We start from the raw sequence: 14,782 nt of genomic DNA on the forward strand, positions 1-14,782 counted from the left end.
TTTGAAGTTCGAGATTTATTACGCAAGGTGCCAAAGTTCATGGAAGTAATTATAACATATCAAAGTTTGGTGGCTATTGCGCAATGATGCCAATGTTCCGGGGCTGTTATTTATCTCTAAATTTATTTGCAAATGTAAACCTTCGTAGTACATGCAATCACACCACCTCGTTAAGTTAATTTACTAGTACGTCCGATCTCTAATAGTTCATAAGAAAAAATTCTTAACGTTCAATATGATTTACGAACTCTTTTTCATTCAATATAGTCTTTAAACTTTTTAGATTCGTCCAACATAACCTTTTTTTTCAATTCAATATATACTTTTAACGTCCAGGGATCCATCGGCAATGATCCCGTTGCCGGTGACTCCGAGCGGGCCCTTTGCCACGGCCGGCAATGACGGCGGGCTCGGGCTCGGGCTCGGGCTCGGGCTCAAGGTCGGAGAAGGGAATGAGGGGTCAGGCCGAGGAAGAGAGAGAAAGGGAGGGAGACCGCGAACTAACAGGTGGCCCACGTGCGACACCTGCCGCTCACTGAATGGACATATATTTTCTCCCCGCGGCCGCCGACCTACGGACACGTGACGAGCACGTGCGCGCCGGAAATATCTTTTGCTCCGGTTTCCCATAAAAGAATCTTGCGATATTTTAAAGCCCCCCGCTTTTTCCGCGGCGACTCCACCACGGCGCCGCGCTTTTCCCCCTCTCTCTTTCTCTCTCTATCTCTACCTCTCCCTCTCTCTGTGACCGGACCACCATCGGACCGGATGTCCGGCGGCGGCGGCGGCGGCGGCGGCGGGGGGGCCGGGGGAGGGGGCCGCCTGGAGACCCCGGCCCTGGACCGGGAGGCCGCCGGGCTCCTCCGCGACATCGCCGGGCACGGGGGCTACGCCTACGCCGCCATGTCGGGCCTCGCCGCCGCCGGCGACGCGCGGGCGGCGGAGGCGGCGCGGGAGATGGCGTGGGAGCAGCTCCACTCCGGGCCCTGGCACTCGGTGCTCCCCGTGTGGCGCGACGCCTACTCCATGGCGTGCCTCCACGTGGCCAGGCTGCACCACCGGGGCGGGGAGCTGAAGGAGGCGCTCAGGGTCCTGGATCTGGGGCTCATCATGGGAGGGACGCTGCTGAGGGAGGACCTGGAGGCCGCCGTCCAGAGGTTGACCGCGGAGGCGAGGGACGCTAGGGTTTTGGGAGGAGAGGAGGGTGAGGATGGGGGATTGGATCAGAGGCTGGTTCGCGACGGAATCGACCGGGATAAGGTGAGGTTCGTCTGGGATTTTCTTCACTCTTGTTCCTGCTTTCATCTGATCGAAAAATGGTGGAATGCGGGGATGGGTAATATCTAATCCTTTTCGTAATCATGTAATGTCTAATCTTTTGTAGTTTCTGATATTAATTTTGATTGCATTCATTGGGTAATGCTAATTCTCTTGTTATATGCACTTACGTTTCTTTTTGTTTGAAAATGGCTTCTTGAACGTGCAATGCCAATTTTGCATCTGAAGTTGCTCCTATCATTTGTGTTTTGCCCATTTACACTCACCTTGTTTAGATTAGACGTGATCTTGCGTCGATTCTGTTGGTTGTGTTCCCGGTCTAGTTGGTTCTTGTAATGGTCGTTCCCTCATATGTTTTGCCTTTGTCACCTATGTGACTCGATTTGATCATCAGTATAAGCTCTTACTTACTGTCCTTCTTAAATAAAAGCATCATTCTTATATGGATTTTTATTAGGTCCATGGTCAGTGTAAAAACAATGTTCACATCCCCGGTTAGATAGTTGACGTGTGGATAGATTCAGTTATACACCCATCTTTAATTATATTCTGGTTATCGTTATTGTGAGTTGTATAGGTTTTGATGGAACAGGAAAGTATTTGGAAAGAATGCTCTAAAGTTGTGGCTGGTTCCTTTCGTTTGGTCAAAGGTGAATTTGTTAAGTCGATGAAATGTCGCCTTTCCTCTCGACATCTATCTTTTGTGCATGTGTTCACTAGATGTAATGTAAGACGACATAATGCCTGCTCACTTCTCATCTCTTTTTCCTAAAGGATTTTGTCCTGTGTAGTTTTTGTTATCATGGCACATATAACGAAGTTGGCAATCTTTGTGGCAGCACTAATTGACCAGAATCTGAAGCTTTTCTGACTGTTATCTTCTCCCTTTGAACTTGTAGGTGCTCCGGATATTACCTCTAAAATCTCTGTCCCTAAAAACTGTGGCTAAGAGGTCTGCTCTGTCCTTGGAGGGATTCCTACGTGAATTTTTCCTATCAGGTTGTCCAGTTGTAATTACGGATTGCATGTCTCAATGGCCTGCCAGAACAAAGTGGAATGACATGGATTATCTCAAAACCGTTGCTGGCGACCGCACAGTTCCAGTTGAGGTGATTAACCTTGTAGTCCCTGACGCCCCCCTCTCTCTGATATTTGTCAATTGCTTTCGAATGGCACAGTGTTCATATCAGGAAGTGGTGTTAATGGCATTAAGAATCTTTCATTCGCTACAATACTTACTATGTTTTAACATTAATCAACTCAACAATTGCTCATGCTAATATATTGGGCACATTCATCTCAAAGTTCCCCTACCTGGGAAATACCTCTTGGTGTGATTCTGCACTCGGTGCAATGTGGTTGGGATCCTTTTATGCAATGTCAAGTATATGCTAACCTGATTTATTCCTGTGCACTGAAATCTGGTAAAGCTTTAACACTCTGCAGGTTGGAAAGAACTATCTATGCTCTGAGTGGAAGCAGGAGCTCATCACGTTTTCCCAGTTTCTTGAGCGCCTACAGTCTAACGATCCTTCTGCAGCTGTCCCTACATATCTTGCGCAGCACCCACTGTTTGATCAGGTACTCATGCTCCTTCATTATAATTGCAGGTGTTTCTTCAATTTCTATGTCGTGGCATTTGGATGCTTTTCTTCAAAGACTAGTTTTAAATATTGGCAGATTTATGTTGATTTTCATTTGTCTGCTGTTGTAGATAAATGAGCTGAGAAAGGATATTCTCATCCCTGACTATTGTTTCGCCGGGGGTGGAGAGCTAAAGTCTCTTAATGCTTGGTTTGGACCAGCAGGCACAGTGACCCCATTGCACCATGATCCACACCATAACATATTTGCTCAGGTGCTTTCTCTATCGTAAAGTCAATAGCAAAGCTGCATTTGTTTTACAGACTGTATATGATAATATGTTCAATTTTCTTTCTGCCTTTTATCGCGTTTGAGTAAATTTTATAGGAAGTGAAGATGAAATTAATTTTAAAGCTAATTGAACATCTATCTCTGAGTTTCTATTCATTATCATCAGGTTATTTGCTTTCCATTAGATATAGGGCCGTGATATGGGTTAAGACTTATGAGACATATAATCAAAGTTATCTATCATGGTGCAAATCCTGATATCAAAGTCTCTTTTTCTGAATGATAATTGAAATCGAATAGCAAATCATGCGATTTAGTAACATGACTCTTTAGACGAAGGGAAGTGGTTAATTAATCGCATAGTGCAAACGCTCCATAGGATCAAATACGTAATAAGAAAAATAAGTGACGTGGTTCAGCACTTCTGCCTGCGATGCCATAATCAGCTTAACTGTCAAAGTGTCTATAAGTATGTGTGCCCTCATTTTGCTATTATTGCAAAATAATCTGCAAAGTGGTGCTTTGTCAGAGTTGTCTTGCCTTTTTGTCTTCATTGCTGTTTGAATGAATGATGATCTTTTTCTTTAGGTTGTTGGTGCAAAATATGTAAGGCTTTACTCTTCTTCATTCTCGGAGGAACTCTATCCACATAGTGAAACCATGCTTTGCAATTCTAGTAAGGTACCTTTTTCTTCCATCTCTAAATAGAATGGGTTAGTTGCAAATATCTCCAACTTACATGATATGTTGTAAATATTTCCTCATATTTATCCTTGCAAATATACAACCAACCTTTCAGATCATCACATCCCCCCAACATTCAATTTATGTTCCGTTTTTTCTCCTCCTTATCTGTGGAAAAAAATTATCAAAAGGATACTTCGTTCATTAGATATATTATTGTTTCTTCACTTATCAAAATTCACACTGTAAACTAAGTCAGATAGCTTATTTAAAGAAGCAAATGAGATTGACAGAGAAAAGGAAAAAAAAACAACAAGAAAACATGAAAATTGATTAATCTACAATTCAAGTGGTTTGGAAATGATTGAGGTAAACTTTGCCTTTCAGTTGGTAAGAAAGGATAGAGCACTGCACATACGAAAGTAATGTAACTATTGAACTTGTAGCCCTTTCCTGAATATGCAAAGTCATGAGCACATGCATATGCAGACTCTCTGGTTTGGTGGGTTGTTGATGATATGGTACGACCAGTCTAGAGTGCCTTATCTTTTAGTCACACGTGGTGCTTAGACTACGGGTTGCCCAACTGAAACCATGTCTTTATTTTTGAAATCAAAAGCCAGTTAGAATCTGGCTGTACTTGATTTTTTTGACCTTGAAAGTATGTCAATCATATCAGATACCTAATGGTATCTAACAGAATGTCTTGATATAGTGAAAAAGTATTCTGCTGATTTAGAATGGTCTTGATATGGCATGCTTGTCTTGAATCGCTAGATGAATCACCATCAGAGTATCACCACTTGCATGAGCTATCTATATTGCATTTCTTTCCTTGCATGAGGGTTTTTTTGCCCTTTATGTCCAAATAAGGGAGATGTCACCAAAGTAATAAGCTCCTGGCCTTTCTAGTGAGAGGATTGAAAGGTTGGGAATGTGATCAAGGTGACCAAGAAACAACTGGGACATCCACATCTGTACTGCAACTTTTGGACTTCTCTTGAATATTTGCCTTTTTATGTAAGCATGCTATCTTAAAAGTGATATTGGTGGGCACAACGAGTAAAGTAACTATCTGTTTTTGAGCCATTTAATTTCGTGAAAGCGTTCTTAAGCTGGATATGGAATCCATCAAGTGAAAAGTTCAATAGTTTAGCTTTGCTCAGTCCTTTGTCCTTCTCTTTCGTGCCAAAGTGTTCTTATATATCCATGATGTTCTTGTTTGAAGGTTGATCTAGATGACATAGACGAGAAGGAGTACCCCAAGATTATGGACGTAGAGTTTGTGGATTGTATTTTAGAGGAAGGGGAGATGCTGTATATACCACCCAAATGGTGGCACTATGTACGATCTCTAACGACAAGCTTGTCCGTTAGCTTTTGGTGGAGCAAACCCGATGGGAGCCCCGCCGATTCGTGACATGGTACTCCTTTTCATCCAATACCATTCTTTTGATATAGAGACCCGCGAAACGCATAACATGATATGCCCCTTACAACATGGATGGTTGGGTGTGTAGTGCCCCCACGCCTCCACAGCATATCAGTACATGAAGGACATGTTAATGTATAAGCCATTGTTCTCGGACTCGGTAAAAACTGAGTGTAGACACCAAAAATAGTAATTTTACAGGAAGGACATTTTGTCTCTTGATTGGTCCCCCCGTGGGGTACGTTAATGGTGTGGTCTTATCTGATTTTATTACATTTTACTTTTGGGGTCTCGGTCTCTCCTGCACCCAGAAATAAATTTATGTGGTAGAAGCGTTGGGAGATGGTGTTGATTTTGTGAGAGTTGCCAAACATGCGTGCGTAGCGCAAATTCGTTTTAGTTGTGATGTAAAATTCCATTTTTGCTTATCGAACTCGAGCTGCCATTCGTCATGGAAATGAAGCTGGCGTACTCATGCTCATTCATCGGTTCGATCAAGGAACCCGGAAGGGGTATGACCTAGTAGTAAAGGGCTTGCCTGTCTTTTGTTGAGTTATGAGTTCTATCTATATCGTGAATGAAGCTTTGAATGACCCGTGCTCCGTTGCGTAATCATCATCGTGTGGAGAGGTTTTCTGGCCACTGGCATTTTGGTAAGTTTGTGGTAAGGGGGAGCTCTCCAATCTCGGACATTTGGGTCGCGGGTGATGTGAAGTAATTATGGCTCGAACCAAACATTTCGTATTGGGTGTAAGATTCTCATGCTAATATCCAGTAACGGTTTTTAGTGTCGGTCACATCTCTCCGTGTTTCTGCAAATGAAAACAAAACAATAAAATGAGAGCATCTCTTTCCCGCTCATAATATAACAGCACATCGACGAATCTTCTCAGAAATTACTTGGGTGTCCATAATCACTTGCCATTTTGCTTTCAATTTGCTCGACGACACTGGTAAAATGGTGATGGCTTCATGGTTGAGGAACTTACATATGTGGCCGTATATCACCAATCGGATTCCTCATGTCTCCGAGTGTGAACAAATAGCGTGTTTCGGCTCAGGTTTCGGTTCAGGTTTCAGCTTGTGCCTCACTTGATCCGGGAAAATAACATCAGCAGACAGTAGGTATTTCCAAAAATTTAGGAACGGGATAGGATGTCATACATGCTTTCAACTAACTTACAGCATGTATTTACAGCATGTATCCAGTTTTTAAAATTCGATTTCAACTAAAACATTGAACTTAAATCGAGTAATTGTAAAATAAAAGATTTGTAAGAAAATATTAAGAGAGTACAAAGCGACCATAAAAGATTTTTCCTTAATACGATGTCGTGTAATATAATATTTGTTTTGCGATGCTCTGTTTTAATTACGATGAAAATATTACGATATCTTATAATTAAATAATGAATCGATTTGACGATGCTTAATGCATCGGGAGAAGTGTCAAAAAAGTCCTCAACCTTTTGTATTGGTGCCAATTTAGTCCTAAACCTTTTTTTGGTGCCAATTTAGTCCTAAACCTTTTGCATTTGTGTCAATTGAGTCCTAAACCTTTTTTTGATACCAATTCAGTCCTAAACCTTTTGTATTGGTGCCAATTCAGTCCTAAACCTTTTGCATTGGTGCCTATTGAGTCCTAAACCTTTTGCATTTGTGCCAATTAGTTATAAACCTTTTGTATTTGTGCTAATTCAGTCCTTCCGATTAATTTAGCTAAAAAATATTTAGGATTGAATTGGCACCAATGCAAAAATTTAGGACTGAATTGGCACCAATGCAAAAGGTTTAGGACTAAATTAGCACCAAAAAAAGGTTTAGGACTCAATTGGCACAAATGTAAAAGGTTTAGGACTAAATTGACACCAAAAAAAGGTTTAGGACTAAATTGGCACCAATGCAAAAGGTTTAGGACTTTTTTGACACTTTTCCCCTTAACGCATCTGATATGTTTATATCAAAGTGGGGCATTACATTGTAGCATAAACGATTTCACACATATCAAATGTGTTTTCAGCTGAATGAAAAATGAAAAAATAATAAAAAAAATACTCTTTTTATTTGCCTTTTATTTTCTAAAGGAAATAAAAATATTAAACGACCGTGCGCTGGCTCTTCCAGCGTTCTCGTTCTTCATCCATGATCCACTTCGATGCAATGAACGGCTAATGAACTTTCGTTTGATGGAATAACCCGAGCAATTTGGGAGAATTCTTGCGAATCGATCCACGTTTCCCTCTAAAAAGCGCACGACCCAGATCCAAATTTGTATGCAAAAGAGCTGCGAATGGAGGAGCGAACCCAGATCGCCGTTCTTGGAGCTGGCATCTTCGTGAGGACCCAGTACATTCCCAGGCTCGCCGAGATCTCTCAGCTCGTTGTTGTCAAGTCCATATGGAGCCGAACCCAGGTGCCTTCTTCTCCTTCTTCCTCCTAAGCTTCGCCATTTTGTGTTTGTGCTGCGTTTCGTTTGCCAGAAGTAGAGGAGACAGGACTAGTGAAGTCGTTGGTGGGTGTCTTGGCTTCCGGTGAAACGGAAACATTGAATTGTGAATGCTGGGTTTAGCTCGATCAGACGCTAGAACCAAGTTGGGTAAAAGCTCTGTTTTTCTTCAATCTGTATCGGATGTGGAAAATTCCTGCGCAGTGATCACTGCACCTGTTGTGTCGGTTTGGCTTCGTTGCCAATGAGCAGAGAAGTTGGCCCCTGCATATGAGTTTATGGGCAGACCCTTTTGTCTTCTTCGGTTCTTGATCTGTTGTTGTTGCAGGAATCGGCGACGGGTGCGGTCGAGATAGCACGTAAGCACTTTCCCGAAGTGGAGTGTAAATGGGGTGATGAGGGTCTTGATGAGATCATCCGAGATGATTCGATACCGGCTGTTGCTGTTGTTTTGGCTGGACAAGCTCAGGTTCTCTTTTGGCTGTTCTTCTTTCCCACCATAATCAATGATTTGGTAAACCAGAGTGTCGCTACCCAGAGTAGTAAATATCTCTTCAATCTGTAGCGGGCAGTTACTTGCATAGTTATAGGTGTGCACTACGAATTTTAGAAAGATGGTGGGACTAGGAGTGAGTTAAGAGAATGGCACTAGTCTTTCCTGCTTAGTATTGATTTTAATTTGGTGATCTACGGCTAATTCATGATTGATCACGTTTCATTGCCTTCTGAGCGAGCCAAAAGGCAGGGAAACAAAGCCACAAATTCTTGCTTTCTATTCATTGCCATCTGATCCTTGCCAAGTGCTTCTGTAAGTATCTCACAACAGTAACTTCCCAAAATTGTGGTAACATACTTGTGGGAATGATCCTATGGTAGACAAGGAATACACATTCCGTATCATATTGATGGTTCTATGCCATGTCTAATGAGATTATACAGAGTCAGGCCAAAAAACGAAGATGAGAATGCACAGAGGTTTAATGTTACTTTGGATGGTCATTGACTCTACAACGTTCCCCTTTTTCTGCTATGCAATTTCTAGATCCTTTAACTATATAGTACAGATTAACCAATCTTTGCCCATGGAGTCATATGCGCTAATAATCAGTTATTTGGATGGAAATTACGTGTCTGGTATTTCCGGAGAAGTAAAGGGCTCAATTTGAACTCTCCTTTGAAATGTAAGAGGTGCATATAGTTGGTTCTTGACATGAGCATGTGTCTTGTAACCCCTCTTCATGCAACATATTTTTCTTCAATGACTTGCTTCAACATATTACATTTTCGTTATGTCACTTAGGTAGTTTGTGCAGGTTGACATGGCACTCAGGCTGCTGAAGGCGGGAAAGCATGTATTGCAAGGTGAATTATGTTTTAGATGCCACGACTAAATTTGATGCCAATGGCTTTCTCTTTTGGAAAAAAAAGAAATCTTTCAGTAAGTTAGGTGAACAAGCATAGACTGAAACTCATGAAGTTTTTGCAACATGTAAATTTATAGCTGACAATATTGGTTGAAGTTCAAATACAATTATTTATATATTGTCTGTTTGTGCGTGCGCTTGCGTCAGGCAGTATAATCTGCATAGTATACGTCCATTGTGTATACTAAAAAAGTCCTTTTTTTCATTGTTTTGATGCGCTGAATCTCTTCTTGGCATACTCATTGGAACTGAAGAAAAACCTGCGGCTGCTTGTAAGTCAATGCTAAACTGGATCTATTTATTGTTTATTAAAGTAGTCATGGCGTCTCTTTATTCTTCAATTCTTTTAGTCACTAAGTTTCAAATCTATATCCATCTTAAATAAGATGAATGACCTTTTTTATATGCGCTAGCCTTAGGGAATAAATGCATCTCGTACCCATTTTGGTTTCTTGGAATTGAGTTTACATCAAGGCGTTCATTTAACTTGTGACAATTTTCTCTTGATGTGTCATTTGTTGTGTATGGCATTGGGAGTAGAAACTTTCATTTCTGCATCTTACTCAATACCTAAAAGTTTCTAATGCAATTTCCCGGTTATAGATAGAATTATTAGTGTCTCCAATTAATTGCAAGTAAAGTTGTATTTTGCAAAGTCATGCATCAATTACCTCTAAACCGTTGGTTCATCTGTGAAGCGACAACTGAGTTAGAAATGGCACTTTCAAGCTACAGAGCTCTTTGTGCCAGTTCACCCAGCAAGCCTATTTGGGCAGTAGCGGAGAACTACAGATTTGAACCTGCTTTCGTTGAGGTACTTGTTGTACTTTTGTTGATTTGCCACAGCTCTTGCAAGATCCTTATGATTTCATCAACAGTGTAAAAAACTATTGGCTGATATTGGCGATATGATGAATGTCCAAGTCATAGTTGAAGGATCGATGAACAGTTCTAATCCCTACTTTTCAAGTTCTTGGAGGCGCAATTTTGCGGTATGTGACTTTCTCTTATTTCTAGTTGGTACTTCTAATAGAACCATTTCAAAATGATATCATGCTTACAACATCTGAAGTGGCAATCGTGATTTACATTGGATTAGACATGTAATGTAAGTTTGGATCATGTCCCAATCAGTTTATATAGTTTAGGAGCTAATGCCAAAGCTACTACTTTTGCATCCACTATGATTTAAGGATCACAACACATAAAACACGAGCAATCTGGATTCCAAAGGTTCCTTTGCTTGTTTATCGTGGAATACTTTTCTGAATCCATATTCTCGTCTCTTCAATCGGAGGTCAAATCCTACTTTGATCGATATGCTCCCTTAATGCAGGGTGGCTTTATACTCGATATGGGAGTACATTTCATTGCAGGTTTAAGAATGGTAATATACCACTTCACTTGAAGTTATTTGCTGAAACTACAATGGGTTTTTTGCCTCCTTTTCACCCCAGTCTGTGGTTGGGATTCCATCAATGGTTAACTGTCTTGCAGCTTGTTGGTGAGATAACCTCAGTTTCTGCTACAACTACTCATGTGGATTTGACTTTGCCTCCCCCAGATATTTTATCATCTTCCTTGTAAGTGTCTTGTGTACCTAGTAATTTTTTATTGAGTGAAAACATATGTGGGTTCTTGACGGCTGATACAATGAAAAATTTCTCTGCAGTCAATTGGAGAATGGCTGTTCTGGAGTTTTTGTGATGATCGTGTCTTCAAAATCACCCAAGGCATGTCACAAGTTGATAATCCGTTCTAATTTTAGCATATACTATGATTAGTCCTCGCTGATATGTTTCAGCGACTCCAGATATTGTGGCGAGTTGTTGGCTTGAAGGGGACGCTGCAGATTGAACGTGGAAACCAGGACGGTCGACATGGTTATCTGGTATTCTTAACTCACCTATGATCCGTGTTGTATTCAAGTGATGCTAATTCTGATGGATCTAAAAGCTTCTAACACCTTTTACCCTGATAGATTGCTTGTTGCTTGCAAAATCTTATTCAAGTCGAACTTATGCATTTATCATAATCTAACGAGTGATCCTGTTATTTCAGGCTACCTTGTATGATGCCGATGGTCGAAGTAAAAGCACCTTCTACTCTTTCAGTGGAGTGACCGAGGAATTAAAAGCTTTTATAAATGACGTATCAAATATGACACTTAAGGTACTATAAGATGATAACCTTCTTTGCGTCGGGTTATATACCCTAAAAAATTTCTATCCTGAGAAGTTCACTGTCCTCATTAAGTGAGAGCATCCTGACACCATGCACTGTCCCCGTATTACTTTGCTAAGAATTGCTTTATGAAGTGAGCAAGAGGACAGCAAATTCAATAAGCAGCCAGTGATTACAGATTGTTGCAGGGACCCAAAATATTAACCTTTTGCTTTGTTGATCTGTTTCAGAAGGAGAGTGGATATGAAGCTGAGCCACGGTGCTCTTTTCTTGAAGGAGCCAGGGACGTCGCTGTTCTCGAGGCAATGCTTGAGTCTGGATATAAATGTGGAGAATTAGTGTCAGTGAGGAAATTTTAGTGTGAAACTAGAACATTGCATTTATTGACGAGATTGTAAACAGCTTATTGATTGTCACTTGCCCCGTTGAAATGTGATGAATTAGAGTGATGGATGATTAAAGGCAAGATACCTTCAAATCAACTGTTATTGAAGACAATCTATTTGTGAGCAGATTTGCTGGAGGTAGAAAAGTAGCATTTTGAAGTAGTTGAAGAGTTAATGCTTGAGCCGAAATCTTTGTTGCTAAATATATACTTCATTTTGTAGCAGTAATACGATTTGCTAGATGCTGCTTTAGGTGATTGCATCCAAAATTAATAATAGCCATATCAGGCACCGCCTAAGCCAAGCAGACTAAGACTAGAGTGATGGTTGAGCTACTGTAGTTGACAATGCCCTGAAATGATTTGATTGCTGAAGTAGAGCATTTGAAACATTAAGCACCAGGACAAAATCGTAGAACATGCATTTATGTTCAGGTGAAACTAGTGGCATCTTCGTCCTCTCATTCATATGCTTAGTGTGGGATAGATGAATAACCGTGAAAACGTTGTCTTAGCATGGGTTTCGCTCTCACGCAACGATCCTCTGTAATATGTTTTCCTCATATCACGAGCTTCTCCTGGTGTTTCAGGCAAGGAAGATAGTTGTCTTGTAGACATGATTCCTTGATCTCTTAAAGAAAATGGCTGCAGTTATTTTTCACTCTGATATTACTCCAGTGATCATGCCACCACAAAACTTCTGTCAGCAGCACGTAGTGTCATGCACCTTCAACTGATTCGAATCGAGGTTGAAACCAGGCCAAAGAACATACAGAAAGGTGATAAAGTATTAGCAGCTTAAGTGCAAAGGTTTATCAATGACCTTTTTTTCTCGGATTTAAGAAGAGATGCAAGCAAAGCTTTACTTGAAATAGTTGACAATTTTCTAATATTTATCATTGAAATATGAATATTCCCTTATCAGGAGCATCAGCCTCATGATGAGCAGTTGAGTTGGCTAACCAAATTGAGATATAATACAGCATCAACTTGACGGGTCTCAAACTAATATTAACCCTACATTCACTGAACAGAGCTTCATCTGAACTTTGAGACAGCGACGGAAATCTGATCGGCCTGCCGTTTCCCCAGTCAACATAGCCAAAAGCAGCAAATGTTTGCATTAGAGTACTAGAAATGTCAATTCCGTGTCCCCCTCTTGTACATAAACTACTCGGAATCTGCATATTCTTGCTAATTCCAAGTACAATCTGAGAAGGTTTGAATTCAGACTTTACCTAATTGTAAATACAATGATGGGTTTAATTGAAAAGGTCGAGGTCTTTATTGAGAAGGAAATGCCGCCAAACCAGAGCACCTGCTATGTCAGCAGGTAGAGGATTTGTTCTACACGTGCCCCTGTTGAAGAAGAAAGGCTAGCGTTTTCATTCATAAACTGCTCTGTTTTAAACAGCTAGACTGAGAGAATCTTATTGAGGTCTTCAGCTAAGATCTTCCCTACAGAAGAAGCTGAATCAAATAAAATTTTTCTCTTTATTACAAAAAAATGGAGTTCATTGCCCCCATGCATGTTTCTCTAACATGGAAGAGTGTAATATGAGATTAGTTTGTAGATTTGGGAGGTCCTAATCAATTTCTCCTACTCTCTATCTTGAATTATAAGATTACAACACCACATGAATGTACAAGTGGATCAGCTGCCTGGATGTTTCCTAGGATTCTGACTTGAGTTATCCAATTTCAAGAACTACTGAAAAAGAAGAGAACTATGATAACCAAATGGCTTTGGTGGATTTTTCTTGAAATGTAGTGGTTTGACTCAAAATCTTCTTGAAGTTTCTCAAGATCTCATCCTTAAGATTCAACAAATGCCCAGACTTTAATGCACACTTTCAGACACTTGACAGTCCGTCAAGATTGGTTTTACTTTCTGTTATTTACTCATTTCTCACAGTAAGCAAAATCTATTGGAAACAAAGTTAAAAAGTGAAGCTTTTCTTTTTAAATACGACAAGAAAATTGATATTACTCCGCGTATAGTTTTACATTCTCTCCTTCATTTTCCCGCTAAAATAAGCACCCAATTGCCTATAATTTTCATTTTTAAGGTCGAAAATTTACTAGAATGTGCTATGTTTTTATGAGGATCTGTCATTACAAACGAGTTACAGCCTAAGTGCCATTGAGATTGTTCATGTTGCTAACTATGCCATGTCTTCTTATATTATAATTTTCGTTTAGCACATCGTTTTAAAAGATATTATTTGCTAGGCATGCTGTAGACAGTTTGCCCATAGGATTAGTTCCGAAAGTAAAATAGTCGTTGATGCATTGTTGAACATTGCGTGAGACAAGCGTACCATATTTTCTATATCAAAAAAAAAAATGAGGTTGAAAGGTAAACAAGAAAAAAATGATAAACATATACCAAGGTGTAAGATTAGTGCTCATAATCCCACCATCCTTTTCGATTAGTGCTCTTGAGATTACGTCCGACTGCTCTCTAAGCACCGCGATGGTGAGAAGAAACGCATTGAAAAATGTAGTAAGCGTGTTCGATAACCTCTAATTGCACATAACTTATTTGATTGTATGCATTAAGCGAGGAAGTGCTTACTTAGTTGGTTAAGTGATAAAATAATCCAATTGTAAGTAGTTAAAGATCTCAGCACTAACTATAAGTGCTCAAATTTTTATCAGTTTTTCTTCAATTTTTATCCATTTTTTTCTGCCATCCCCACATTGAGAATCTATTGTAGATGTTGAGATCGTGTTCCTCCAAACGCAACGATGCCCAGCCAATAAGGATTGGCAGGAATTGCTCAGTTGGCCCTTATGCTGTTGTCCAGAAAGGAAGTGTTTTAGGAGAAGGAGCTGAAGTGTACCTGCCTTGCAAAAAAGTGAAGGTGGGAAGTCTGCCCTTAAGATATCAGGGGCAGATAAGATACTGAAGGTAAGTGCTGTTTCCTTATCTTTTCTTATAGAGACATAGCTTTCTTGGTAAAAACTTTTAAGCACTTCTGATAGGTATTTCTTTTATTTATATGAACTCTCTGTTTGTGCTCTACCCATTTTTAGATGTTTAATTATTAATAGGTCCACAAGTCAGCTCT

At 40.3% G+C, this 14,782-nt stretch overlaps 2 protein-coding genes across 3 annotated transcripts; both read left to right on the top strand.

Moving 5' to 3' along the window:
* Window positions 1–684: 684 nt before the first annotated feature.
* On the top strand, window positions 685–5,516 carry LOC115677994 (lysine-specific demethylase JMJ30). 2 transcript variants are annotated; one of them, XM_030601257.2, is made up of 6 exons: window positions 688–1,260; window positions 2,178–2,387; window positions 2,725–2,859; window positions 2,993–3,136; window positions 3,742–3,834; window positions 5,066–5,516. In XM_030601257.2, exons 1-6 carry the CDS (start codon window positions 769–771, stop codon window positions 5,255–5,257), a joined length of 1,266 nt encoding a protein of 421 aa, XP_030457117.2. In that variant the 5' UTR covers window positions 688–768; the 3' UTR covers window positions 5,258–5,516. The 2 variants fall into 2 exon arrangements, with proteins under 2 accessions (XP_056169000.1, XP_030457117.2); XM_056313025.1 differs by lacking the exon at window positions 3,742–3,834 and having other exon boundaries at window positions 685–1,260.
* A 1,839-nt stretch (window positions 5,517–7,355) lies between these two features.
* On the top strand, window positions 7,356–11,898 carry LOC115674573 (uncharacterized protein YMR315W). The gene is made up of 12 exons (XM_030596991.2): window positions 7,356–7,682; window positions 8,044–8,184; window positions 9,029–9,077; window positions 9,394–9,411; window positions 9,838–9,953; window positions 10,018–10,131; window positions 10,476–10,526; window positions 10,637–10,722; window positions 10,812–10,872; window positions 10,953–11,030; window positions 11,201–11,311; window positions 11,554–11,898. Exons 1-12 carry the CDS (start codon window positions 7,560–7,562, stop codon window positions 11,680–11,682), a joined length of 1,077 nt encoding a protein of 358 aa, XP_030452851.1. The 5' UTR covers window positions 7,356–7,559; the 3' UTR covers window positions 11,683–11,898.
* Window positions 11,899–14,782: the final 2,884 nt, after the last annotated feature.

The sequence above is a fragment of the Syzygium oleosum genome, unplaced genomic scaffold (genome assembly GCF_021117445.2).
Source record: "Syzygium oleosum isolate NSW1041296 unplaced genomic scaffold, Sole_v2.1 Sole_v2.07, whole genome shotgun sequence".
In the NCBI taxonomy this organism is placed as follows: Eukaryota; Viridiplantae; Streptophyta; class Magnoliopsida; order Myrtales; family Myrtaceae; genus Syzygium; species Syzygium oleosum.

Excerpts from the sequence above, each read along its gene's own strand:
- LOC115677994 (XM_030601257.2), top strand. The coding sequence starts at position 769 with ATGTCCGGCGGCGGCGGCGGCGGCGGCGGCGGGGGGGCCGGGGGAGGG. Across the intron at positions 1,261-2,177 it reads ACGGAATCGACCGGGATAAG|GTGCTCCGGATATTACCTCT; the intron begins GTGAGGTTCGTC and ends TTGAACTTGTAG. Across the intron at positions 2,388-2,724 it reads ACCGCACAGTTCCAGTTGAG|GTTGGAAAGAACTATCTATG; the intron begins GTGATTAACCTT and ends AACACTCTGCAG.
- LOC115674573 (XM_030596991.2), top strand. The coding sequence starts at position 7,560 with ATGGAGGAGCGAACCCAGATCGCCGTTCTTGGAGCTGGCATCTTCGTG. Across the intron at positions 10,132-10,475 it reads CTTGGAGGCGCAATTTTGCG|GGTGGCTTTATACTCGATAT; the intron begins GTATGTGACTTT and ends CCCTTAATGCAG. Across the intron at positions 10,723-10,811 it reads GATATTTTATCATCTTCCTT|TCAATTGGAGAATGGCTGTT; the intron begins GTAAGTGTCTTG and ends ATTTCTCTGCAG.